At 44.8% G+C, this 22,785-nt stretch overlaps 1 protein-coding gene across 1 annotated transcript in view; it reads right to left on the bottom strand.

Moving 5' to 3' along the window:
• DMBT1 (deleted in malignant brain tumors 1) overlaps window positions 1-22,785 on the bottom strand; it is a 223,784-nt gene that overhangs the window by 25,451 nt on the left and 175,548 nt on the right. Inside the window, 11 exon segments of the mRNA XM_075131155.1 lie at window positions 3,903-4,205; window positions 6,891-7,205; window positions 8,619-8,933; window positions 10,346-10,660; window positions 12,073-12,387; window positions 13,800-14,114; window positions 15,527-15,841; window positions 17,255-17,569; window positions 18,982-19,296; window positions 20,709-21,023; window positions 22,436-22,750. Coding sequence (XP_074987256.1) covers window positions 3,903-4,205; window positions 6,891-7,205; window positions 8,619-8,933; window positions 10,346-10,660; window positions 12,073-12,387; window positions 13,800-14,114; window positions 15,527-15,841; window positions 17,255-17,569; window positions 18,982-19,296; window positions 20,709-21,023; window positions 22,436-22,750 — 3,453 coding nt within the window.

A 22,785-nucleotide genomic window follows, 5' to 3' on the forward strand; every position in this document is an offset into this window, starting at 1 on the left:
ACTGAACCCAACTAAGAAATACCTGTTGATGCAGGAACTGGCCAGATACATGAAAGAAAATAAAAGCTCCACTTTAGTAGCTGTCACACTATTGTACAAACTGGGTAAAAGTTTTTCACATCTGAAGAAAGGCATCACATTAGGTTGGAGTGCTAATGTAAGACCAAGAGACCCTCGTTACCAGCAGGTGGGATCGAACCTGGGACCTCTAGAGCTAAGTGCATGAGCTAAAAGCCACATGACCCTTAGCTAAGGCTGTAGAACAGACTCATAAATCTCTAAGTGGTCTCAGTGCCACTAGAGGGGACAGAGAACCACACCCAGGTGGTGTGTGGGTTACATACTTTCCCTAGCTGAGGAAGTGCGTCCTGAGCTTCGGAGTCTTTCCAGTTGAAATCCCGGACGAGCCCCTACTTGCAACACCGACAGACCCCAGTCATCGGTGGGCGGGATTGAACCTGGACCTCTAGAGCATGAACCTCCACTGCATGAGCTAAAAGCCACACAGCCCTTAGCTAAGGTTGTAGAGCAAACTCAATCATCTCCAAGTGGTCTTCGTGCTACTAGAGAGAACAATCACCAAGGAGGTCTGTGGGTTACACTAGCTTATCAGAACTTTGCATCTGCATCCAAATCATGCCTTTATTTACATTATTATTAATTATTAAATCACAATAGTTTGGGAAATCCCATTATTTTACATTTTGTGCAACATGAATTATGCTCTTTTCACTCTCTGGAGTCATGGTCAATCTGTCTGGTGTGTGGGCAAAGTCATGCAAACCCCTCTCTGCGAGGAACCTGGAGCCAGCTGATGCAGCCTCAAAATTAGAAGTGACAGCCCAAGTGAGGGCTGAACCAAGCTAGACGTGTGATGCGCTGATTTACTCTCTGTGGCAGCCTCCCCTCCATGTGCCCAGAAAGGTGCATACAGATGCTACTATGGCCATAGGAGTGTATCTGGCCTTAGGTGCACATAACAGTCACAGATAAATAAAAAAGACAGGTACAGCATTTCAGTCTTGTCACCAATATACACACCCAAATGACTGATTTCAGTCTGGCAGGGAAGGAACAGGGAAGATCTTTTCCTAACCCACAATTTGCTTGTCAGGAGTTAATAAAACACAACCCTAGCCTGTGTCTGATGGGTTCCATGCAAGGTCTGTGCTCTGTTTCTCTGCCCTTTCCTCACTGGTTCTGCCTCAGCCATTACTTAACATGACAATTCCCAGCGACATGCATGTGCCTGTTGACAGGGGTGGATTTACCGCAAAACATACCATGCCCTGGCATTCTCCCAACCCCCCCAATGATGGCGGGGGGGAGCATGGCCAGGGAATGGGGCTGGCCGCAGGAGCCGGTGCAGCGCCCGCAGGCAGGGGGGCCGGCCGGGGAAGGTGAGCAGAGATGAGCGCGTGGAGGCAGTAGGGCGCTCAGGTGGCCGCCGATGGAACTGTGCCCACCCCCCACCCCCCCACACACACCTTCAGGTGGGTGTTCAGTGCACGCGGGTCTCTGCCTGCTTCTCCGGGCCAGCCAGCATGGGGCCACATCAAATTCTGAAAAACCATCTGCAAAAACTGAAGCAAAATCCTTTGCAGAAAAGTTTGAAAAGTACGATATTGCTGTTTTCACTCTTTTGTGGAACTGTTTACTTCAAAGAATTAATGACATCAGTAAATCGCTGCAAAAGGTTGATACAAATTTATTGAATGCTTCACAATTGTTAGCCTCAGTTACAAGTTTTGTCATAGAAGTTCGAAATGACTATAGCTCGATGGAAGCAGAGGCACTAACGTTAACAGAAAATATAGGTTCCTCTGATATATCTGAGGAGAAACGTAAAAAACCCAGGAAGTTATTTTTTGATGATCTTAGAGACAATGAAATCCATTTAAAAGGGAAAGAGAAGATAATCGTTGAGACAGTCAATGTTATTTGTGACACAATAATAGTGCAATTGCAGAGTAGAAGTGAATCTCTAAAGAAAACTGTTGACTTATTTTGCGTGTTTTTTAACAGAAGTATGGACAAAAATGCTAAAAGCCACTACAGTAAGAAATTAAGTGAATTCTACCGGGAGGACATAGACATAAATCTTCCTGAAGATGAACTGAAACATTTCGTTCATTTTATGATGAGGTCTATGCTTCAAGATCACCAGTTGATTTGTGCAGACTTGCACGTGATGGTTTGCAGGCAATCTTTCCAAATGTAGAATCCATTCTGAAAATATTTAAAACAATAACTATCACAAATGCTTCTGGTGAACGTTCTTTTTCTGTATTAAACTGAGTTCAAAATTATTTGCGAAATACGATGAGTCGGGAACATTTGACAAGTTCAGCAATATTGACAACTGAAAGTGCCTCTTTACAAAATATTACTTATGATGACTTAATTGATGATTTTGTAAAGAAAAAGTGTGGAAAAAAAGCTATCTGAATAAATATTTTTTTTCAAATTGAGTAAGTTTCTTCAGAGGAAGTTAACTTTTATTTTTCCATTCATGCATCTTCTATACTTTTTATATTTACACATTTTTCACGTTAGGATAATGCAAATTTCATCTAGACCAGAAGTTCTCAAACTATGGTCCGAGAACTCCATTCAGGTGGACTGAGGAAAGGTTATGATGTTTTTTTTTTATAAAGCGGTCTTCTCCAAAGCACTTTACAATAGTAAATAATGGTACAAACAATATTTGGAAAGATCATTAAGTGGTTCGCTGAGACCCTCAACACTTTTCAAGTGGTCTGTGAAAATAAAGTTAGGAAGAAAATGAAAATAAAGTAAGGTACCTTGATTGTTTTTGTTGTCTATTACTTATAATAGAGAAGGAGGAGGAAGAAAAAAAGAATGAAAAACAGAGGGGCAGAGGAGATAAGAGAGAATGTTCTTTTTCTTGGCTGGGTTGTGTTGCGGGGGCCCCAAAAATAAAGCTGAGCACAGGACCCCACTACCTCTAAATCCACCACTGCCTGTTCACATAATGCTGGGAAAACAACACTGGAATATGATTTAGGCCTAGTTTCAAACCTGGGGTGAGACCATTTGGTACAAAGCACATGTTGCATTGGTGCAGCTCATCTAAACTAGGAATTTTCGCCAGTAGTAATTTATGTAGTGGCACACTAGTGCAAAACACCCTATAGTTGTAGAAAAGGGCTAAGGAGGACAAAAAAAGGAGCCAACTATGGAATAATTCTCTACCGTCAAAATAGTATGAAAGCCAGAGAAGAAGAAAATGGCTTTACTTCTGCAGATATCTGCTCTTTCCATTGGAATGCAGGTATGTTTCTAAAGCAGTGGAGACAGGAATCCAGTACGTGCCCTCTGAAATAATAGGTAACTCTTTAAATTGGAATACAAACTTACATGTAGTAATGGACTCCTGTGTGGTAGGTGAAGAAGCTGGTAAACAAAGAAAGAAAACAAAAGGCAAAATTAAATATTTTACAAAAGAGACATTTCAATAAACATTGAGCTACTAGAAAAAATAAAGTAAAATTACATCTCAGATATTCTATTACAATGAGCTAAATCATTTGCTGCTGTGGGGAGAACAATGTGATGGGGGCCTAGAAGAAGAAAAGAACCAAAAGGTTCTTCTTTGTTTCTTGCAGTTTAATTCCCCCTTGCAGAAGAACCAACGGTTCAACTCCAAACCCTTCGGAGCACACAGGATTTTAGGGAAGCAGAGATTACTGGAGCTCACAGGCCTCTGTATGGACTATTGGGCAACATGGTACCCAGGGCACATTGCAGTCACGTTGCAATGTACTTCCTTCCCTGTAGTTGCCCCTGGAATCGCCTATAAGGATGAGTTTCCCACTTGGAGGTTTGGATGTTATTCCTCTAGAATACATTTCAGGTAAAAATAATACAAATGCGAGTACCTGAGCAGATGACACTGGCATCCTCATGGTGAGCACAGTTATGTGTGCCCCAACCCTGGTGCGAGCACTGCCACACAGAGGATTCGTTCCCTCTGCACTGCACGTCATCCAAGAGAACACTTCCAGAGCCTTCACCAAACCGGGCATTCCTGGGGGCCTCAATGGCCTGGCCACACCCAAGCTGTCTGCACACAACCTCTGCATCAGACATGTCCCAGTCATCATCACAGACTGTTCCCCATCTTCCATTGTAACGGACTTCAACGCGACCGGAACACCCGTTCTGTCCATTCACCAGTCTCACTAATGGTCCTTGGAAAAACAGAGGGAAATTAATTTTCACCCAGCTCTTGAAATTTGGGGTTCTTTTCTAGTTATGAAGTTGGCTCCTGTGGTTTTAGGAAAGTTACAAAGCGGATATTTTCCTTTTCCTAAAATTGTATATTATTTGCACATAAGTATTATAGTTTTGGCAACAACATTTACCTCTGCGGGTTTCTGCCATTTCACGGCAATTCGGGTGTGTATACTGGAGAGAGGAGCCCAGTAACTGCACTGAGAAATTATGGGCGCCTCTTTAACTCAGGAGGGAGAACATAAGAAGACGACCATTATTGAAAGCACGGCTGAGAAAAGACTCACCACTTGGAGGGGGCCCGTTTGTTGGAGGTGATGGAGCTGGCAATGCAAAAAGATAAGGACAGTCTTAAAAATGATTCAAGATGATTAAAAGCCATCTTTTTAGGTGGACATTTGAATACTTTTTATGACGTACAATTGCAAGAATGAAAGACAAGAGACATTCACAAACTAGAAGATAATCACTGAAGGAGCGTGAATGAAGGACAAAATATATTCAAAACTACAAACCCAAATGGAGAACGTGTTAGTGCTAATGTAGCAGACAGATTCATATCCTCAGTGGATTGGGCACAGAGGGAGACCTGTAACACACCCTCACCAGTGGGTTACATACTTCTTCTTGTCAAAGCAAGCTCATTCCAAGCATCTGAAGCCACAGCAATTCAAATGCTGGACAAGACTGCTCTTATGTGACAGCATCCTCCTGGCCAATATACCACGGATTGAAACACGACCTCCAGAGCTAAAAGCATGAGTTCTGCAGCTTGATTTTAAGACTCAGGACTCTCTTTTTGCAACAACATGGAAATCCCAAGTGACAGGCATATGCAATTAACTTCTTAATCACAAGTTATGTGGTATCAGTACTTCAGCATATGAGCATTCCTGGCCAGACTCTCCAACTGTATTCATGCTGAGGCGCACATAGTCATGAGTGTAACGTCATACTGATAAGCCTGGCCTAAATTGGTTGATCTCAGTGTGACTATGGTGTCCCAATGTCCTCTTTGGGCTATTCCTCCATGGAACTTCCACTCTGCATGGTTAATGGTTCTAGAATCAGCCCCCATTCTCAGATATGATTTGAAACATTTCAACCACTGCATTATTATAATAAATATGTGCGACTAAATCCCTATGTCTCCGGATGCTTTGGAATGTACAGGGGCTGAGAAAAGTCATGAGAGAAAATAAAGCATCAGTTGAGTAGCAGTACTAGATTGGCTATAACTTTAATATCTGAAGCAGTGTCAGGCACATGTCTCTTAACACCATCCACGATGCTAGGACACGAGAAAGTGAATTTAAAAAATGTGATGGGGACCACCACCAGCAGGCTAATTATCTACCAATGTCAGACAAAGAAGTGAAATCGCTTTAGAACAGTTTACATTTCCCTCTGCAGGTTTCTGCCATTTCACAGCAATTGGGGTGTGTGTACCGGAGAGAGGAGCCCAGTTACTGCACTGAGAAATTATGGGCGCCTCTTTAACTCAACAGGGAGAACATAAGAAGAAGACCATTATTGAAAGCACGGCTGAGAAAAGACTCACCACTTGGAGGGGGCCCGTTTGTTGGAGGTGGTGGAGCTGGCAATGCAAAAAGATAAGGACAGTCTTAAAAATGATTCAAGGTGATTAAAAGCCATCTTTATTAGGTGGACATTTGAATACTTTTTATGACGTACAATTGCAAGAATGAAAGACAAGAGACATTCACAAACTAGAAGATAATCACCGAAGGAGCGTGAATGAAGAACAAGATATATTCAAAACTACAAACCCAAATGGAGAACGTGTGAGTGCTCATGTAGCGGATAGATTCATACCCTCAGTGGATTGGGCACAAAGGGAGACCTGTAACACACTCTCAGCAGTGGGTTACCTACTTCTTCTGGTCAAAAAAGCTGATCCCAAGCATCGTCGGGCACAGCAATTGAAATTCAGGACAAGCCTGGTCTCACATGACAGCGTCCACCTCCTCAATACACCAGAGGTTGAAGCACAACCTCCAGAGCTAAAAGTACGAGGTGCTGAAGGTTGATTTTGAGACTCAAGAGGCTCTTGCAGGGGTTGTAACACACTCATATCCTCTGTGGATCGGCAGAGAGGAGGACACTTAACGAGACAGTGACCCAAGTGTTATGTTCATGCCAAAATTAAGTAAGTCTGGGCCAGGCAATTGGGGAAAGGAATTTGGATATATGTGAGATGAGCTTGTACCATGTGTCTTATTGCTCATTGCTCTGGGAAAACCCATTAGATCAGTTTCTGGCTTGGAGGAAACCTTTCCATGCTTCTCTTTACACCATAGAGTTCAAGTTCTTGATGGAGGACTAGGATTTCTGCAGTCCCACTTGAGGAAAGTAAAGGAGAAATCCCAAAGACTGTTGAAGTCATGCGATGTTAACGGAGTACACACCATCCTCCCAGGTCTTTGTATGGATCACTGGGCAACTGAGCTCCATCTGCCTACTTGGCAACATGACTTCAGTGAAGCCACACACACACACACACACACACACTCTTGCCCTCAGATGGCTCAGGACCAATTTCTGATGGTGAGTTTCCCACTTGGAGGTTTGGATGTTATTCCTCTAAAATACATTTCAGGTAAAAATAATACAAATGCGAGTACCTGAGCAGATGACACTGGCATCCTCATGGTGAGCACAGTTATGTGTGCCCCAACCCTGGTGCGAGCACTGCCACAGAGAGGATTCGTTCCCTCTGCACTGCACGTCATCCAAGAGAACACTTCCAGAGCCTTCACCAAACCGGGCATTCCTGGGGGCCTCAATGGCCTGGCCACACCCAAGCTGTCTGCACACAACCTCTGCATCAGACATGTCCCAGTCATCATCACAGACTGTTCCCCATCTTCCATTGTAACGGACTTCAACGCGACCGGAACACCCGTTCTGTCCATTCACCAGTCTCACTAATGGTCCTTGGAAAAACAGAGGGAAATTAATTTTCACCCAGCTCTTGAAATTTGGGGTTCTTTTCTAGTTATGAAGTTGGCTCCTGTGGTTTTAGGAAAGTTACAAAGCGGATATTTTCCTTTTCCTAAAATTGTATATTATTTGCACATAAGTATTATAGTTTTGGCAACAACATTTACCTCTGTGGGTTTCTGCCATTTCACGGCAATTCGGGTGTGTATGCTGGAGAGAGGAGCCCAGTAACTGCACTGAGAAATTATGGGCGCCTCTTTAACTCAGCAGGGAGAACATAAGAAGAAGACCATTATTGAAAGGACAGCTGAGAAAAGACTTACCACTTGGAGGGGGCCCGTTTGTTGGAGGTGGTGGAGCTGGCAATGCAAAAAGATAAGGACAGTCTTAAAAATGATTCAAGATGATTAAAAGCCATCTTTATTAGGTGGACATTTGAATACTTTTTATGACGTACAATTGCAAGAATGAAAGACAAGAGACATTCACAAACTAGAAGATAATCACCGAAGGAGCGTGAATGAAGAACAAGATATATTCAAAACTACAAACCCAAATGGAGAACGTGTGAGTGCTCATGTAGCGGATAGATTCATACCCTCAGTGGATTGGGCACAAAGGGAGACCTGTAACACACTCTCAGCAGTGGGTTACCTACTTCTTCTGGTCAAAAAAGCTGATCCCAAGCATCGTCGGGCACAGCAATTGAAATTCAGGACAAGCCTGGTCTCACATGACAGCGTCCACCTCCTCAATACACCAGAGGTTGAAGCACAACCTCCAGAGCTAAAAGTACGAGGTGCTGAAGGTTGATTTTGAGACTCAAGAGGCTCTTGCAGGGGTTGTAACACACTCATATCCTCTGTGGATCAGCAGAGAGGAGGACACTTAACGAGACAGTGACCCAAGTGTTATGTTCATGCCAAAATTAAGTAAGTCTGGGCCAGGCAATTGGGGAAAGGAATTTGGATATATGTGAGATGAGCTTGTACCATGTGTCTTATTGCTCATTGCTCTGGGAAAACCCATTAGATCAGTTTCCGGCTTGGAGGAAACCTTTCCATGCTTCTCTTTACACCATAGAGTTCAAGTTCTTGATGGGGGACTAGGATTTCTGCAGTCCCACTTGAGGAAAGTAAAGGAGAAATCCCAAAGACTGTTGAAGTCATGCAATGTTAACGGAGTACACACCATCCTCCCAGGTCTTTGTATGGATCACTGGGCGAACTGAGCTCCATCTGCCTACTTGGCAACATGACTTCAGTGAAGCCACACAACACACACACACACACACACTCCTGCCCTCAGATGGCTCAGGACCAATTTCTGATGGTGAGTTTCCCACTTGGAGATTTGGATGTTATTCCTCTAAAATACATTTCAGGTAAAAATATTACAAATGCGAGTACCTGAGCAGATGACACTGGCATCCTCATGGTGAGCACAGTTATGTGTGCCCCAACCCTGGTGCGAGCACTGCCACAGAGAGGATTCGTTCCCTCTGCACTGCACGTCATCCAAGAGAACACTTCCAGAGCCTTCACCAAACCGGGCATTCCTGGGGGCCTCAATGGCCTGGCCACACCCAAGCTGTCTGCACACAACCTCTGCATCAGACATGTCCCAGGCATCATCACAGACTGTTCCCCATCTTCCATTGTAACGGACTTCAACGCGACCGGAACACCCGTTCTGTCCATTCACCAGTCTCACTAATGGTCCTTGGAAAAACAGAGGGAAATTAATTTTCACCCAGCTCTTGAAATTTGGGGTTCTTTTCTAGTTATGAAGTTGGCTCCTGTGGTTTTAGGAAAGTTACAAAGCGGATATTTTCCTTTTCCTAAAATTGTATATTATTTGCACATAAGTATTATAGTTTTGGCAACAACATTTACCTCTGCGGGTTATGCCATTTCACGGCAATTCGGGTGTGTATGCTGGAGAGAGGAGCCCAGTAACTGCACTGAGAAATTATGGGCGCCTCTTTAACTCAGGAGGGAGAACATAAGAAGAAGACCATTATTGAAAGGACAGCTGAGAAAAGACTTACCACTTGGAGGGGGCCCGTTTGTTGGAGGTGGTGGAGCTGGCAATGCAAAAAGATAAGGACAGTCTTAAAAATGATTCAAGATGATTAAAAGCCATCTTTATTAGGTGGACATTTGAATACTTTTTATGACGTACAATTGCAAGAATGAAAGACAAGAGACATTCACAAACTAGAAGATAATCACCGAAGGAGCGTGAATGAAGAACAAGATATATTCAAAACTACAAACCCAAATGGAGAACGTGTGAGTGCTCATGTAGCGGATAGATTCATACCCCCAGTGGATTGGGCACAAAGGGAGACCTGTAACACACTCTCAGCAGTGGGTTACCTACTTCTTCTGGTCAAAAAAGCTGATCCCAAGCATCGTCGGGCACAGCAATTGAAATTCAGGACAAGCCTGGTCTCACATGACAGCGTCCACCTCCTCAATACACCAGAGGTTGAAGCACAACCTCCAGAGCTAAAAGTACGAGGTGCTGAAGGTTGATTTTGAGACTCAAGAGGCTCTTGCAGGGGTTGTAACACACTCATATCCTCTGTGGATCAGCAGAGAGGAGGACACTTAACGAGACAGTGACCCAAGTGTTATGTTCATGCCAAAATTAAGTAAGTCTGGGCCAGGCAATTGGGGAAAGGAATTTGGATATATGTGAGATGAGCTTGTACCATGTGTCTTATTGCTCATTGCTCTGGGAAAACCCATTAGATCAGTTTCCGGCTTGGAGGAAACCTTTCCATGCTTCTCTTTACACCATAGAGTTCAAGTTCTTGATGGGGGACTAGGATTTCTGCAGTCCCACTTGAGGAAAGTAAAGGAGAAATCCCAAAGACTGTTGAAGTCATGCAATGTTAACGGAGTACACACCATCCTCCCAGGTCTTTGTATGGATCACTGGGCGAACTGAGCTCCATCTGCCTACTTGGCAACATGACTTCAGTGAAGCCACACAACACACACACACACACACACTCCTGCCCTCAGATGGCTCAGGACCAATTTCTGATGGTGAGTTTCCCACTTGGAGATTTGGATGTTATTCCTCTAAAATACATTTCAGGTAAAAATATTACAAATGCGAGTACCTGAGCAGATGACACTGGCATCCTCATGGTGAGCACAGTTATGTGTGCCCCAACCCTGGTGCGAGCACTGCCACAGAGAGGATTCGTTCCCTCTGCACTGCACGTCATCCAAGAGAACACTTCCAGAGCCTTCACCAAACCGGGCATTCCTGGGGGCCTCAATGGCCTGGCCACACCCAAGCTGTCTGCACACAACCTCTGCATCAGACATGTCCCAGGCATCATCACAGACTGTTCCCCATCTTCCATTGTAACGGACTTCAACGCGACCGGAACACCCGTTCTGTCCATTCACCAGTCTCACTAATGGTCCTTGGAAAAACAGAGGGAAATTAATTTTCACCCAGCTCTTGAAATTTGGGGTTCTTTTCTAGTTATGAAGTTGGCTCCTGTGGTTTTAGGAAAGTTACAAAGCGGATATTTTCCTTTTCCTAAAATTGTATATTATTTGCACATAAGTATTATAGTTTTGGCAACAACATTTACCTCTGCGGGTTATGCCATTTCACGGCAATTCGGGTGTGTATGCTGGAGAGAGGAGCCCAGTAACTGCACTGAGAAATTATGGGCGCCTCTTTAACTCAGCAGGGAGAACATAAGAAGAAGACCATTATTGAAAGGACAGCTGAGAAAAGACTTACCACTTGGAGGGGGCCCGTTTGTTGGAGGTGGTGGAGCTGGCAATGCAAAAAGATAAGGACAGTCTTAAAAATGATTCAAGATGATTAAAAGCCATCTTTATTAGGTGGACATTTGAATACTTTTTATGACGTACAATTGCAAGAATGAAAGACAAGAGACATTCACAAACTAGAAGATAATCACCGAAGGAGCGTGAATGAAGAACAAGATATATTCAAAACTACAAACCCAAATGGAGAACGTGTGAGTGCTCATGTAGCGGATAGATTCATACCCCCAGTGGATTGGGCACAAAGGGAGACCTGTAACACACTCTCAGCAGTGGGTTACCTACTTCTTCTGGTCAAAAAAGCTGATCCCAAGCATCGTCGGGCACAGCAATTGAAATTCAGGACAAGCCTGGTCTCACATGACAGCGTCCACCTCCTCAATACACCAGAGGTTGAAGCACAACCTCCAGAGCTAAAAGTACGAGGTGCTGAAGGTTGATTTTGAGACTCAAGAGGCTCTTGCAGGGGTTGTAACACACTCATATCCTCTGTGGATCAGCAGAGAGGAGGACACTTAACGAGACAGTGACCCAAGTGTTATGTTCATGCCAAAATTAAGTAAGTCTGGGCCAGGCAATTGGGGAAAGGAATTTGGATATATGTGAGATGAGCTTGTACCATGTGTCTTATTGCTCATTGCTCTGGGAAAACCCATTAGATCAGTTTCCAGCTTGGAGGAAACCGTTCCATGCTTCTCTTTACACCATAGAGTTCAAGTTCTTGATGGGGGACTAGGATTTCTGCAGTCCCACTTGAGGAAAGTAAAGGAGAAATCCCAAAGACTGTTGAAGTCATGCAATGTTAACGGAGTACACACCATCCTCCCAGGTCTTTGTATGGATCACTGGGCGAACTGAGCTCCATCTGCCTACTTGGCAACATGACTTCAGTGAAGCCACACAACACACACACACACACACACTCCTGCCCTCAGATGGCTCAGGACCAATTTCTGATGGTGAGTTTCCCACTTGGAGATTTGGATGTTATTCCTCTAAAATACATTTCAGGTAAAAATATTACAAATGCGAGTACCTGAGCAGATGACACTGGCATCCTCATGGTGAGCACAGTTATGTGTGCCCCAACCCTGGTGCGAGCACTGCCACAGAGAGGATTCGTTCCCTCTGCACTGCACGTCATCCAAGAGAACACTTCCAGAGCCTTCACCAAACCGGGCATTCCTGGGGGCCTCAATGGCCTGGCCACACCCAAGCTGTCTGCACACAACCTCTGCATCATTTATGTCCCAGGCATCATCACAGACTGTTCCCCATCTTCCATTGTAACGGACTTCAACGCGACCGGAACACCCGTTCTGTCCATTCACCAGTCTCACTAATGGTCCTTGGAAAAACAGAGGGAAATTAATTTTCACCCAGCTCTTGAAATTTGGGGTTCTTTTCTAGTTATGAAGTTGGCTCCTGTGGTTTTAGGAAAGTTACAAAGCGGATATTTTCCTTTTCCTAAAATTGTATATTATTTGCACATAAGTATTATAGTTTTGGCAACAACATTTACCTCTGCGGGTTATGCCATTTCACGGCAATTCGGGTGTGTATGCTGGAGAGAGGAGCCCAGTAACTGCACTGAGAAATTATGGGCGCCTCTTTAACTCAGCAGGGAGAACATAAGAAGAAGACCATTATTGAAAGGACAGCTGAGAAAAGACTTACCACTTGGAGGGGGCCCGTTTGTTGGAGGTGGTGGAGCTGGCAATGCAAAAAGATAAGGACAGTCTTAAAAATGATTCAAGATGATTAAAAGCCATCTTTATTAGGTGGACATTTGAATACTTTTTATGACGTACAATTGCAAGAATGAAAGACAAGAGACATTCACAAACTAGAAGATAATCACCGAAGGAGCGTGAATGAAGAACAAGATATATTCAAAACTACAAACCCAAATGGAGAACGTGTGAGTGCTCATGTAGCGGATAGATTCATACCCTCAGTGGATTGGGCACAAAGGGAGACCTGTAACACACTCTCAGCAGTGGGTTACCTACTTCTTCTGGTCAAAAAAGCTGATCCCAAGCATCGTCGGGCACAGCAATTGAAATTCAGGACAAGCCTGGTCTCACATGACAGCGTCCACCTCCTCAATACACCAGAGGTTGAAGCACAACCTCCAGAGCTAAAAGTACGAGGTGCTGAAGGTTGATTTTGAGACTCAAGAGGCTCTTGCAGGGGTTGTAACACACTCATATCCTCTGTGGATCAGCAGAGAGGAGGACACTTAACGAGACAGTGACCCAAGTGTTATGTTCATGCCAAAATTAAGTAAGTCTGGGCCAGGCAATTGGGGAAAGGAATTTGGATATATGTGAGATGAGCTTGTACCATGTGTCTTATTGCTCATTGCTCTGGGAAAACCCATTAGATCAGTTTCCGGCTTGGAGGAAACCGTTCCATGCTTCTCTTTACACCATAGAGTTCAAGTTCTTGATGGGGGACTAGGATTTCTGCAGTCCCACTTGAGGAAAGTAAAGGAGAAATCCCAAAGACTGTTGAAGTCATGCGATGTTAACGGAGTACACACCATCCTCCCAGGTCTTTGTATGGATCACTGGGCGAACTGAGCTCCATCTGCCTACTTGGCAACATGACTTCAGTGAAGCCACACAACACACACACACACACACACTCCTGCCCTCAGATGGCTCAGGACCAATTTCTGATGGTGAGTTTCCCACTTGGAGATTTGGATGTTATTCCTCTAAAATACATTTCAGGTAAAAATATTACAAATGCGAGTACCTGAGCAGATGACACTGGCATCCTCATGGTGAGCACAGTTATGTGTGCCCCAACCCTGGTGCGAGCACTGCCACAGAGAGGATTCGTTCCCTCTGCACTGCACGTCATCCAAGAGAACACTTCCAGAGCCTTCACCAAACCGGGCATTCCTGGGGGCCTCAATGGCCTGGCCACACCCAAGCTGTCTGCACACAACCTCTGCATCAGACATGTCCCAGGCATCATCACAGACTGTTCCCCATCTTCCATTGTAACGGACTTCAACGCGACCGGAACACCCGTTCTGTCCATTCACCAGTCTCACTAATGGTCCTTGGAAAAACAGAGGGAAATTAATTTTCACCCAGCTCTTGAAATTTGGGGTTCTTTTCTAGTTATGAAGTTGGCTCCTGTGGTTTTAGGAAAGTTACAAAGCGGATATTTTCCTTTTCCTAAAATTGTATATTATTTGCACATAAGTATTATAGTTTTGGCAACAACATTTACCTCTGCGGGTTATGCCATTTCACGGCAATTCGGGTGTGTATGCTGGAGAGAGGAGCCCAGTAACTGCACTGAGAAATTATGGGCGCCTCTTTAACTCAGGAGGGAGAACATAAGAAGAAGACCATTATTGAAAGGACAGCTGAGAAAAGACTTACCACTTGGAGGGGGCCCGTTTGTTGGAGGTGGTGGAGCTGGCAATGCAAAAAGATAAGGACAGTCTTAAAAATGATTCAAGATGATTAAAAGCCATCTTTATTAGGTGGACATTTGAATACTTTTTATGACGTACAATTGCAAGAATGAAAGACAAGAGACATTCACAAACTAGAAGATAATCACCGAAGGAGCGTGAATGAAGAACAAGATATATTCAAAACTACAAACCCAAATGGAGAACGTGTGAGTGCTCATGTAGCGGATAGATTCATACCCTCAGTGGATTGGGCACAAAGGGAGACCTGTAACACACTCTCAGCAGTGGGTTACCTACTTCTTCTGGTCAAAAAAGCTGATCCCAAGCATCGTCGGGCACAGCAATTGAAATTCAGGACAAGCCTGGTCTCACATGACAGCGTCCACCTCCTCAATACACCAGAGGTTGAAGCACAACCTCCAGAGCTAAAAGTACGAGGTGCTGAAGGTTGATTTTGAGACTCAAGAGGCTCTTGCAGGGGTTGTAACACACTCATATCCTCTGTGGATCAGCAGAGAGGAGGACACTTAACGAGACAGTGACCCAAGTGTTATGTTCATGCCAAAATTAAGTAAGTCTGGGCCAGGCAATTGGGGAAAGGAATTTGGATATATGTGAGATGAGCTTGTACCATGTGTCTTATTGCTCATTGCTCTGGGAAAACCCATTAGATCAGTTTCCGGCTTGGAGGAAACCGTTCCATGCTTCTCTTTACACCATAGAGTTCAAGTTCTTGATGGGGGACTAGGATTTCTGCAGTCCCACTTGAGGAAAGTAAAGGAGAAATCCCAAAGACTGTTGAAGTCATGCGATGTTAACGGAGTACACACCATCCTCCCAGGTCTTTGTATGGATCACTGGGCAACTGAGCTCCATCTGCCTACTTGGCAACATGACTTCAGTGAAGCCACAAACACACACACACACACACACACTCTTGCCCTCAGATGGCTCAGGACCAATTTCTGATGGTGAGTTTCCCACTTGGAGGTTTGGATGTTATTCCTCTAAAATACATTTCAGGTAAAAATAATACAAATGCGATTACCTGAGCAGATGACACTGGCATCCTCATGGTGAGCACAGTTATGTGTGCCCCAACCCTGGTGCGAGCACTGCCACAGAGAGGATTCGTTCCCTCTGCACTGCACGTCATCCAAGAGAACACTTCCAGAGCCTTCACCAAACCGGGCATTCCTGGGGGCCTCAATGGCCTGGCCACACCCAAGCTGTCTGCACACAACCTCTGCATCAGACATGTCCCAGGCATCATCACAGACTGTTCCCCATCTTCCATTGTAACGGACTTCAACGCGACCGGAACACCCGTTCTGTCCATTCACCAGTCTCACTAATGGTCCTTGGAAAAACAGAGGGAAATTAATTTTCACCCAGCTCTTGAAATTTGGGGTTCTTTTCTAGTTATGAAGTTGGCTCCTGTGGTTTTAGGAAAGTTACAAAGCGGATATTTTCCTTTTCCTAAAATTGTATATTATTTGCACATAAGTATTATAGTTTTGGCAACAACATTTACCTCTGTGGGTTTCTGCCATTTCACGGCAATTCGGGTGTGTATGCTGGAGAGAGGAGCCCAGTAACTGCACTGAGAAATTATGGGCGCCTCTTTAACTCAGCAGGGAGAACATAAGAAGAAGACCATTATTGAAAGGACAGCTGAGAAAAGACTTACCACTTGGAGGGGGCCCGTTTGTTGGAGGTGGTGGAGCTGGCAATGCAAAAAGATAAGGACAGTCTTAAAAATGATTCAAGATGATTAAAAGCCATCTTTATTAGGTGGACATTTGAATACTTTTTATGACGTACAATTGCAAGAATGAAAGACAAGAGACATTCACAAACTAGAAGATAATCACCGAAGGAGCGTGAATGAAGAACAAGATATATTCAAAACTACAAACCCAAATGGAGAACGTGTGAGTGCTCATGTAGCGGATAGATTCATACCCTCAGTGGATTGGGCACAAAGGGAGACCTGTAACACACTCTCAGCAGTGGGTTACCTACTTCTTCTGGTCAAAAAAGCTGATCCCAAGCATCGTCGGGCACAGCAATTGAAATTCAGGACAAGCCTGGTCTCACATGACAGCGTCCACCTCCTCAATACACCAGAGGTTGAAGCACAACCTCCAGAGCTAAAAGTACGAGGTGCTGAAGGTTGATTTTGAGACTCAAGAGGCTCTTGCAGGGGTTGTAACACACTCATATCCTCTGTGGATCAGCAGAGAGGAGGACACTTAACGAGACAGTGACCCAAGTGTTATGTTCATGCCAAAATTAAGTAAGTCTGGGCCAGGCAATTGGGGAAAGGAATTTGGATATATGTGAGATGAGCTTGTACCATGTGTCTTATTGCTCATTGCTCTGGGAAAACCCATTAGATCAGTTTCCGGCTTGGAGGAAACCGTTCCATGCTTCTCTTTACACCATAGAGTTCAAGTTCTTGATGGGGGACTAGGATTTCTGCAGTCCCACTTGAGGAAAGTAAAGGAGAAATCCCAAAGACTGTTGAAGTCATGCGATGTTAACGGAGTACACACCATCCTCCCAGGTCTTTGTATGGATCACTGGGTGAACTGAGCTCCATCTGCCTACTTGGCAACATGACTTCAGTGAAGCCACACAACACACACACACACACACACTCCTGCCCTCAGATGGCTCAGGACCAATTTCTGATGGTGAGTTTCCCACTTGGAGGTTTGGATGTTATTCCTCTAAAATACATTTCAGGTAAAAATATTACAAATGCGAGTACCTGAGCAGATGACACTGGCATCCTCATGGTGAGCACAGTTATGTGTGCCCCAACCCTGGTGCGAGCACTGCCACAGAGAGGATTCGTTCCCTCTGCACTGCACGTCATCCAAGAGAACACTTCCAGAGCCTTCACCAAACCGGGCATTCCTGGGGGCCTCAATGGCCTGGCCACACCCAAGCTGTCTGCACACAACCTCTGCATCAGACATGTCCCAGGCATCATCACAGACTGTTCCCCATCTTCCATTGTAACGGACTTCAACGCGACCGGAACACCCGTTCTGTCCATTCACCAGTCTCACTAATGGTCCTTGGAAAAACAGAGGGAAATTAATTTTCACCCAGCTCTTGAAATTTGGGGTTCTTTTCTAGTTATGAAGTTGGCTCCTGTGGTTTTAGGAAAGTTACAAAGCGGATATTTTCCTTTTCCTAAAATTGTATATTATTTGCACATAAGTATTATAGTTTTGGCAACAACATTTACCTCTGCGGGTTATGCCATTTCACGGCAATTCGGGTGTGTATGCTGGAGAGAGGAGCCCAGTAACTGCACTGAGAAATTATGGGCGCCTCTTTAACTCAGCAGGGAGAACATAAGAAGAAGACCATTATTGAAAGGACAGCTGAGAAAAGACTTACCACTTGGAGGGGGCCCGTTTGTTGGAGGTGGTGGAGCTGGCAATGCAAAAAGATAAGGAAAGTCTTAAAAATGATTCAAGATGATTAAAAGCCATCTTTATTAGGTGGACATTTGAATACTTTTTATGACATACAATTGCAAGAATGAAAGACAAGAGACATTCACAAACTAGAAGATAATCACCGAAGGAGCGTGAATGAAGAACAAGATATATTCAAAACTACAAACCCAAATGGAGAACGTGTGAGTGCTCATGTAGCGGATAGATTCATACCCTCAGTGGATTGGGCACAAAGGGAGACCTGTAACACACTCTCAGCAGTGGGTTACCTACTTCTTCTGGTCAAAAAAGCTGATCCCAAGCATCGTCGGGCACAGCAATTGAAATTCAGGACAAGCCTGGTCTCACATGACAGCGTCCACCTCCTCAATACACCAGAGGTTGAAGCACAACCTCCAGAGCTAAAAGTACGAGGTGCTGAAGGTTGATTTTGAGACTCAAGAGGCTCTTGCAGGGGTTGTAACACACTCATATCCTCTGTGGATCAGCAGAGAGGAGGACACTTAACGAGACAGTGACCCAAGTGTTATGTTCATGCCAAAATTAAGTAAGTCTGGGCCAGGCAATTGGGGAAAGGAATTTGGATATATGTGAGATGAGCTTGTACCATGTGTCTTATTGCTCATTGCTCTGGGAAAACCCATTAGATCAGTTTCCGGCTTGGAGGAAACCGTTCCATGCTTCTCTTTAAACCATAGAGTTCAAGTTCTTGATGGGGGACTAGGATTTCTGCAGTCCCACTTGAGGAAAGTAAAGGAGAAATCCCAAAGACTGTTGAAGTCATGCGATGTTAACGGAGTACACACCATCCTCCCAGGTCTTTGTATGGATCACTGGGCGAACTGAGCTCCATCTGCCTACTTGGCAACATGACTTCAGTGAAGCCACACAACACACACACACACACACACTCCTGCCCTCAGATGGCTCAGGACCAATTTCTGATGGTGAGTTTCCCACTTGGAGATTTGGATGTTATTCCTCTAAAATACATTTCAGGTAAAAATATTACAAATGCGAGTACCTGAGCAGATGACACTGGCATCCTCATGGTGAGCACAGTTATGTGTGCCCCAACCCTGGTGCGAGCACTGCCACAGAGAGGATTCGTTCCCTCTGCACTGCACGTCATCCAAGAGAACACTTCCAGAGCCTTCACCAAACCGGGCATTCCTGGGGGCCTCAATGGCCTGGCCACACCCAAGCTGTCTGCACACAACCTCTGCATCAGACATGTCCCAGGCATCATCACAGACTGTTCCCCATCTTCCATTGTAACGGACTTCAACGCGACCGGAACACCCGTTCTGTCCATTCACCAGTCTCACTAATGGTCCTTGGAAAAACAGAGGGAAATTAATTTTCACCCAGCTCTTGAAATTTGGGGTTCTTTTCTAGTTATGAAGTTGGCTCCTGTGGTTTTAGGAAAGTTACAAAGCGGATATTTTCCTTTTCCTAAAATTGTATATTATTTGCACATAAGTATTATAGTTTTGGCAACAACATTTACCTCTGCGGGTTATGCCATTTCACGGCAATTCGGGTGTGTATGCTGGAGAGAGGAGCCCAGTAACTGCACTGAGAAATTATGGGCGCCTCTTTAACTCAGCAGGGAGAACATAAGAAGAAGACCATTATTGAAAGGACAGCTGAGAAAAGACTTACCACTTGGAGGGGGCCCGTTTGTTGGAGGTGGTGGAGCTGGCAATGCAAAAAGATAAGGAAAGTCTTAAAAATGATTCAAGATGATTAAAAGCCATCTTTATTAGGTGGACATTTGAATACTTTTTATGACGTACAATTGCAAGAATGAAAGACAAGAGACATTCACAAACTAGAAGATAATCACCGAAGGAGCGTGAATGAAGAACAAGATATATTCAAAACTACAAACCCAAATGGAGAACGTGTGAGTGCTCATGTAGCGGATAGATTCATACCCTCAGTGGATTGGGCACAAAGGGAGACCTGTAACACACTCTCAGCAGTGGGTTACCTACTTCTTCTGGTCAAAAAAGCTGATCCCAAGCATCGTCGGGCACAGCAATTGAAATTCAGGACAAGCCTGGTCTCACATGACAGCGTCCACCTCCTCAATACACCAGAGGTTGAAGCACAACCTCCAGAGCTAAAAGTACGAGGTGCTGAAGGTTGATTTTGAGACTCAAGAGGCTCTTGCAGGGGTTGTAACACACTCATATCCTCTGTGGATCAGCAGAGAGGAGGACACTTAACGAGACAGTGACCCAAGTGTTATGTTCATGCCAAAATTAAGTAAGTCTGGGCCAGGCAATTGGGGAAAGGAATTTGGATATATGTGAGATGAGCTTGTACCATGTGTCTTATTGCTCATTGCTCTGGGAAAACCCATTAGATCAGTTTCCGGCTTGGAGGAAACCGTTCCATGCTTCTCTTTACACCATAGAGTTCAAGTTCTTGATGGGGGACTAGGATTTCTGCAGTCCCACTTGAGGAAAGTAAAGGAGAAATCCCAAAGACTGTTGAAGTCATGCGATGTTAACGGAGTACACACCATCCTCCCAGGTCTTTGTATGGATCACTGGGCGAACTGAGCTCCATCTGCCTACTTGGCAACATGACTTCAGTGAAGCCACACAACACACACACACACACACACTCCTGCCCTCAGATGGCTCAGGACCAATTTCTGATGGTGAGTTTCCCACTTGGAGATTTGGATGTTATTCCTCTAAAATACATTTCAGGTAAAAATATTACAAATGCGAGTACCTGAGCAGATGACACTGGCATCCTCATGGTGAGCACAGTTATGTGTGCCCCAACCCTGGTGCGAGCACTGCCACAGAGAGGATTCGTTCCCTCTGCACTGCACGTCATCCAAGAGAACACTTCCAGAGCCTTCACCAAACCGGGCATTCCTGGGGGCCTCAATGGCCTGGCCACACCCAAGCTGTCTGCACACAACCTCTGCATCAGACATGTCCCAGGCATCATCACAGACTGTTCCCCATCTTCCATTGTAACGGACTTCAACGCGACCGGAACACCCGTTCTGTCCATTCACCAGTCTCACTAATGGTCCTTGGAAAAACAGAGGGAAATTAATTTTCACCCAGCTCTTGAAATTTGGGGTTCTTTTCTAGTTATGAAGTTGGCTCCTGTGGTTTTAGGAAAGTTACAAAGCGGATATTTTCCTTTTCCTAAAATTGTATATTATTTGCACATAAGTATTATAGTTTTGGCAACAACATTTACCTCTGCGGGTTATGCCATTTCACGGCAATTCGGGTGTGTATGCTGGAGAGAGGAGCCCAGTAACTGCACTGAGAAATTATGGGCGCCTCTTTAACTCAGCAGGGAGAACATAAGAAGAAGACCATTATTGAAAGGACAGCTGAGAAAAGACTTACCACTTGGAGGGGGCCCGTTTGTTGGAGGTGGTGGAGCTGGCAATGCAAAAAGATAAGGAAAGTCTTAAAAATGATTCAAGATGATTAAAAGCCATCTTTATTAGGTGGACATTTGAATACTTTTTATGACGTACAATTGCAAGAATGAAAGACAAGAGACATTCACAAACTAGAAGATAATCACCGAAGGAGCGTGAATGAAGAACAAGATATATTCAAAACTACAAACCCAAATGGAGAACGTGTGAGTGCTCATGTAGCGGATAGATTCATACCCTCAGTGGATTGGGCACAAAGGGAGACCTGTAACACACTCTCAGCAGTGGGTTACCTACTTCTTCTGGTCAAAAAAGCTGATCCCAAGCATCGTCGGGCACAGCAATTGAAATTCAGGACAAGCCTGGTCTCACATGACAGCGTCCACCTCCTCAATACACCAGAGGTTGAAGCACAACCTCCAGAGCTAAAAGTACGAGGTGCTGAAGGTTGATTTTGAGACTCAAGAGGCTCTTGCAGGGGTTGTAACACACTCATATCCTCTGTGGATCAGCAGAGAGGAGGACACTTAACGAGACAGTGACCCAAGTGTTATGTTCATGCCAAAATTAAGTAAGTCTGGGCCAGGCAATTGGGGAAAGGAATTTGGATATATGTGAGATGAGCTTGTACCATGTGTCTTATTGCTCATTGCTCTGGGAAAACCCATTAGATCAGTTTCCGGCTTGGAGGAAACCGTTCCATGCTTCTCTTTACACCATAGAGTTCAAGTTCTTGATGGGGGACTAGGATTTCTGCAGTCCCACTTGAGGAAAGTAAAGGAGAAATCCCAAAGACTGTTGAAGTCATGCGATGTTAACGGAGTACACACCATCCTCCCAGGTCTTTGTATGGATCACTGGGCGAACTGAGCTCCATCTGCCTACTTGGCAACATGACTTCAGTGAAGCCACACAACACACACACACACACACACTCCTGCCCTCAGATGGCTCAGGACCAATTTCTGATGGTGAGTTTCCCACTTGGAGATTTGGATGTTATTCCTCTAAAATACATTTCAGGTAAAAATATTACAAATGCGAGTACCTGAGCAGATGACACTGGCATCCTCATGGTGAGCACAGTTATGTGTGCCCCAACCCTGGTGCGAGCACTGCCACAGAGAGGATTCGTTCCCTCTGCACTGCACGTCATCCAAGAGAACACTTCCAGAGCCTTCACCAAACCGGGCATTCCTGGGGGCCTCAATGGCCTGGCCACACCCAAGCTGTCTGCACACAACCTCTGCATCAGACATGTCCCAGGCATCATCACAGACTGTTCCCCATCTTCCATTGTAACGGACTTCAACGCGACCGGAACACCCGTTCTGTCCATTCACCAGTCTCACTAATGGTCCTTGGAAAAACAGAGGGAAATTAATT

Source organism: Caretta caretta, chromosome 7, assembly GCF_965140235.1.
Source record: "Caretta caretta isolate rCarCar2 chromosome 7, rCarCar1.hap1, whole genome shotgun sequence".
In the NCBI taxonomy this organism is placed as follows: domain Eukaryota; kingdom Metazoa; phylum Chordata; order Testudines; family Cheloniidae; genus Caretta; species Caretta caretta.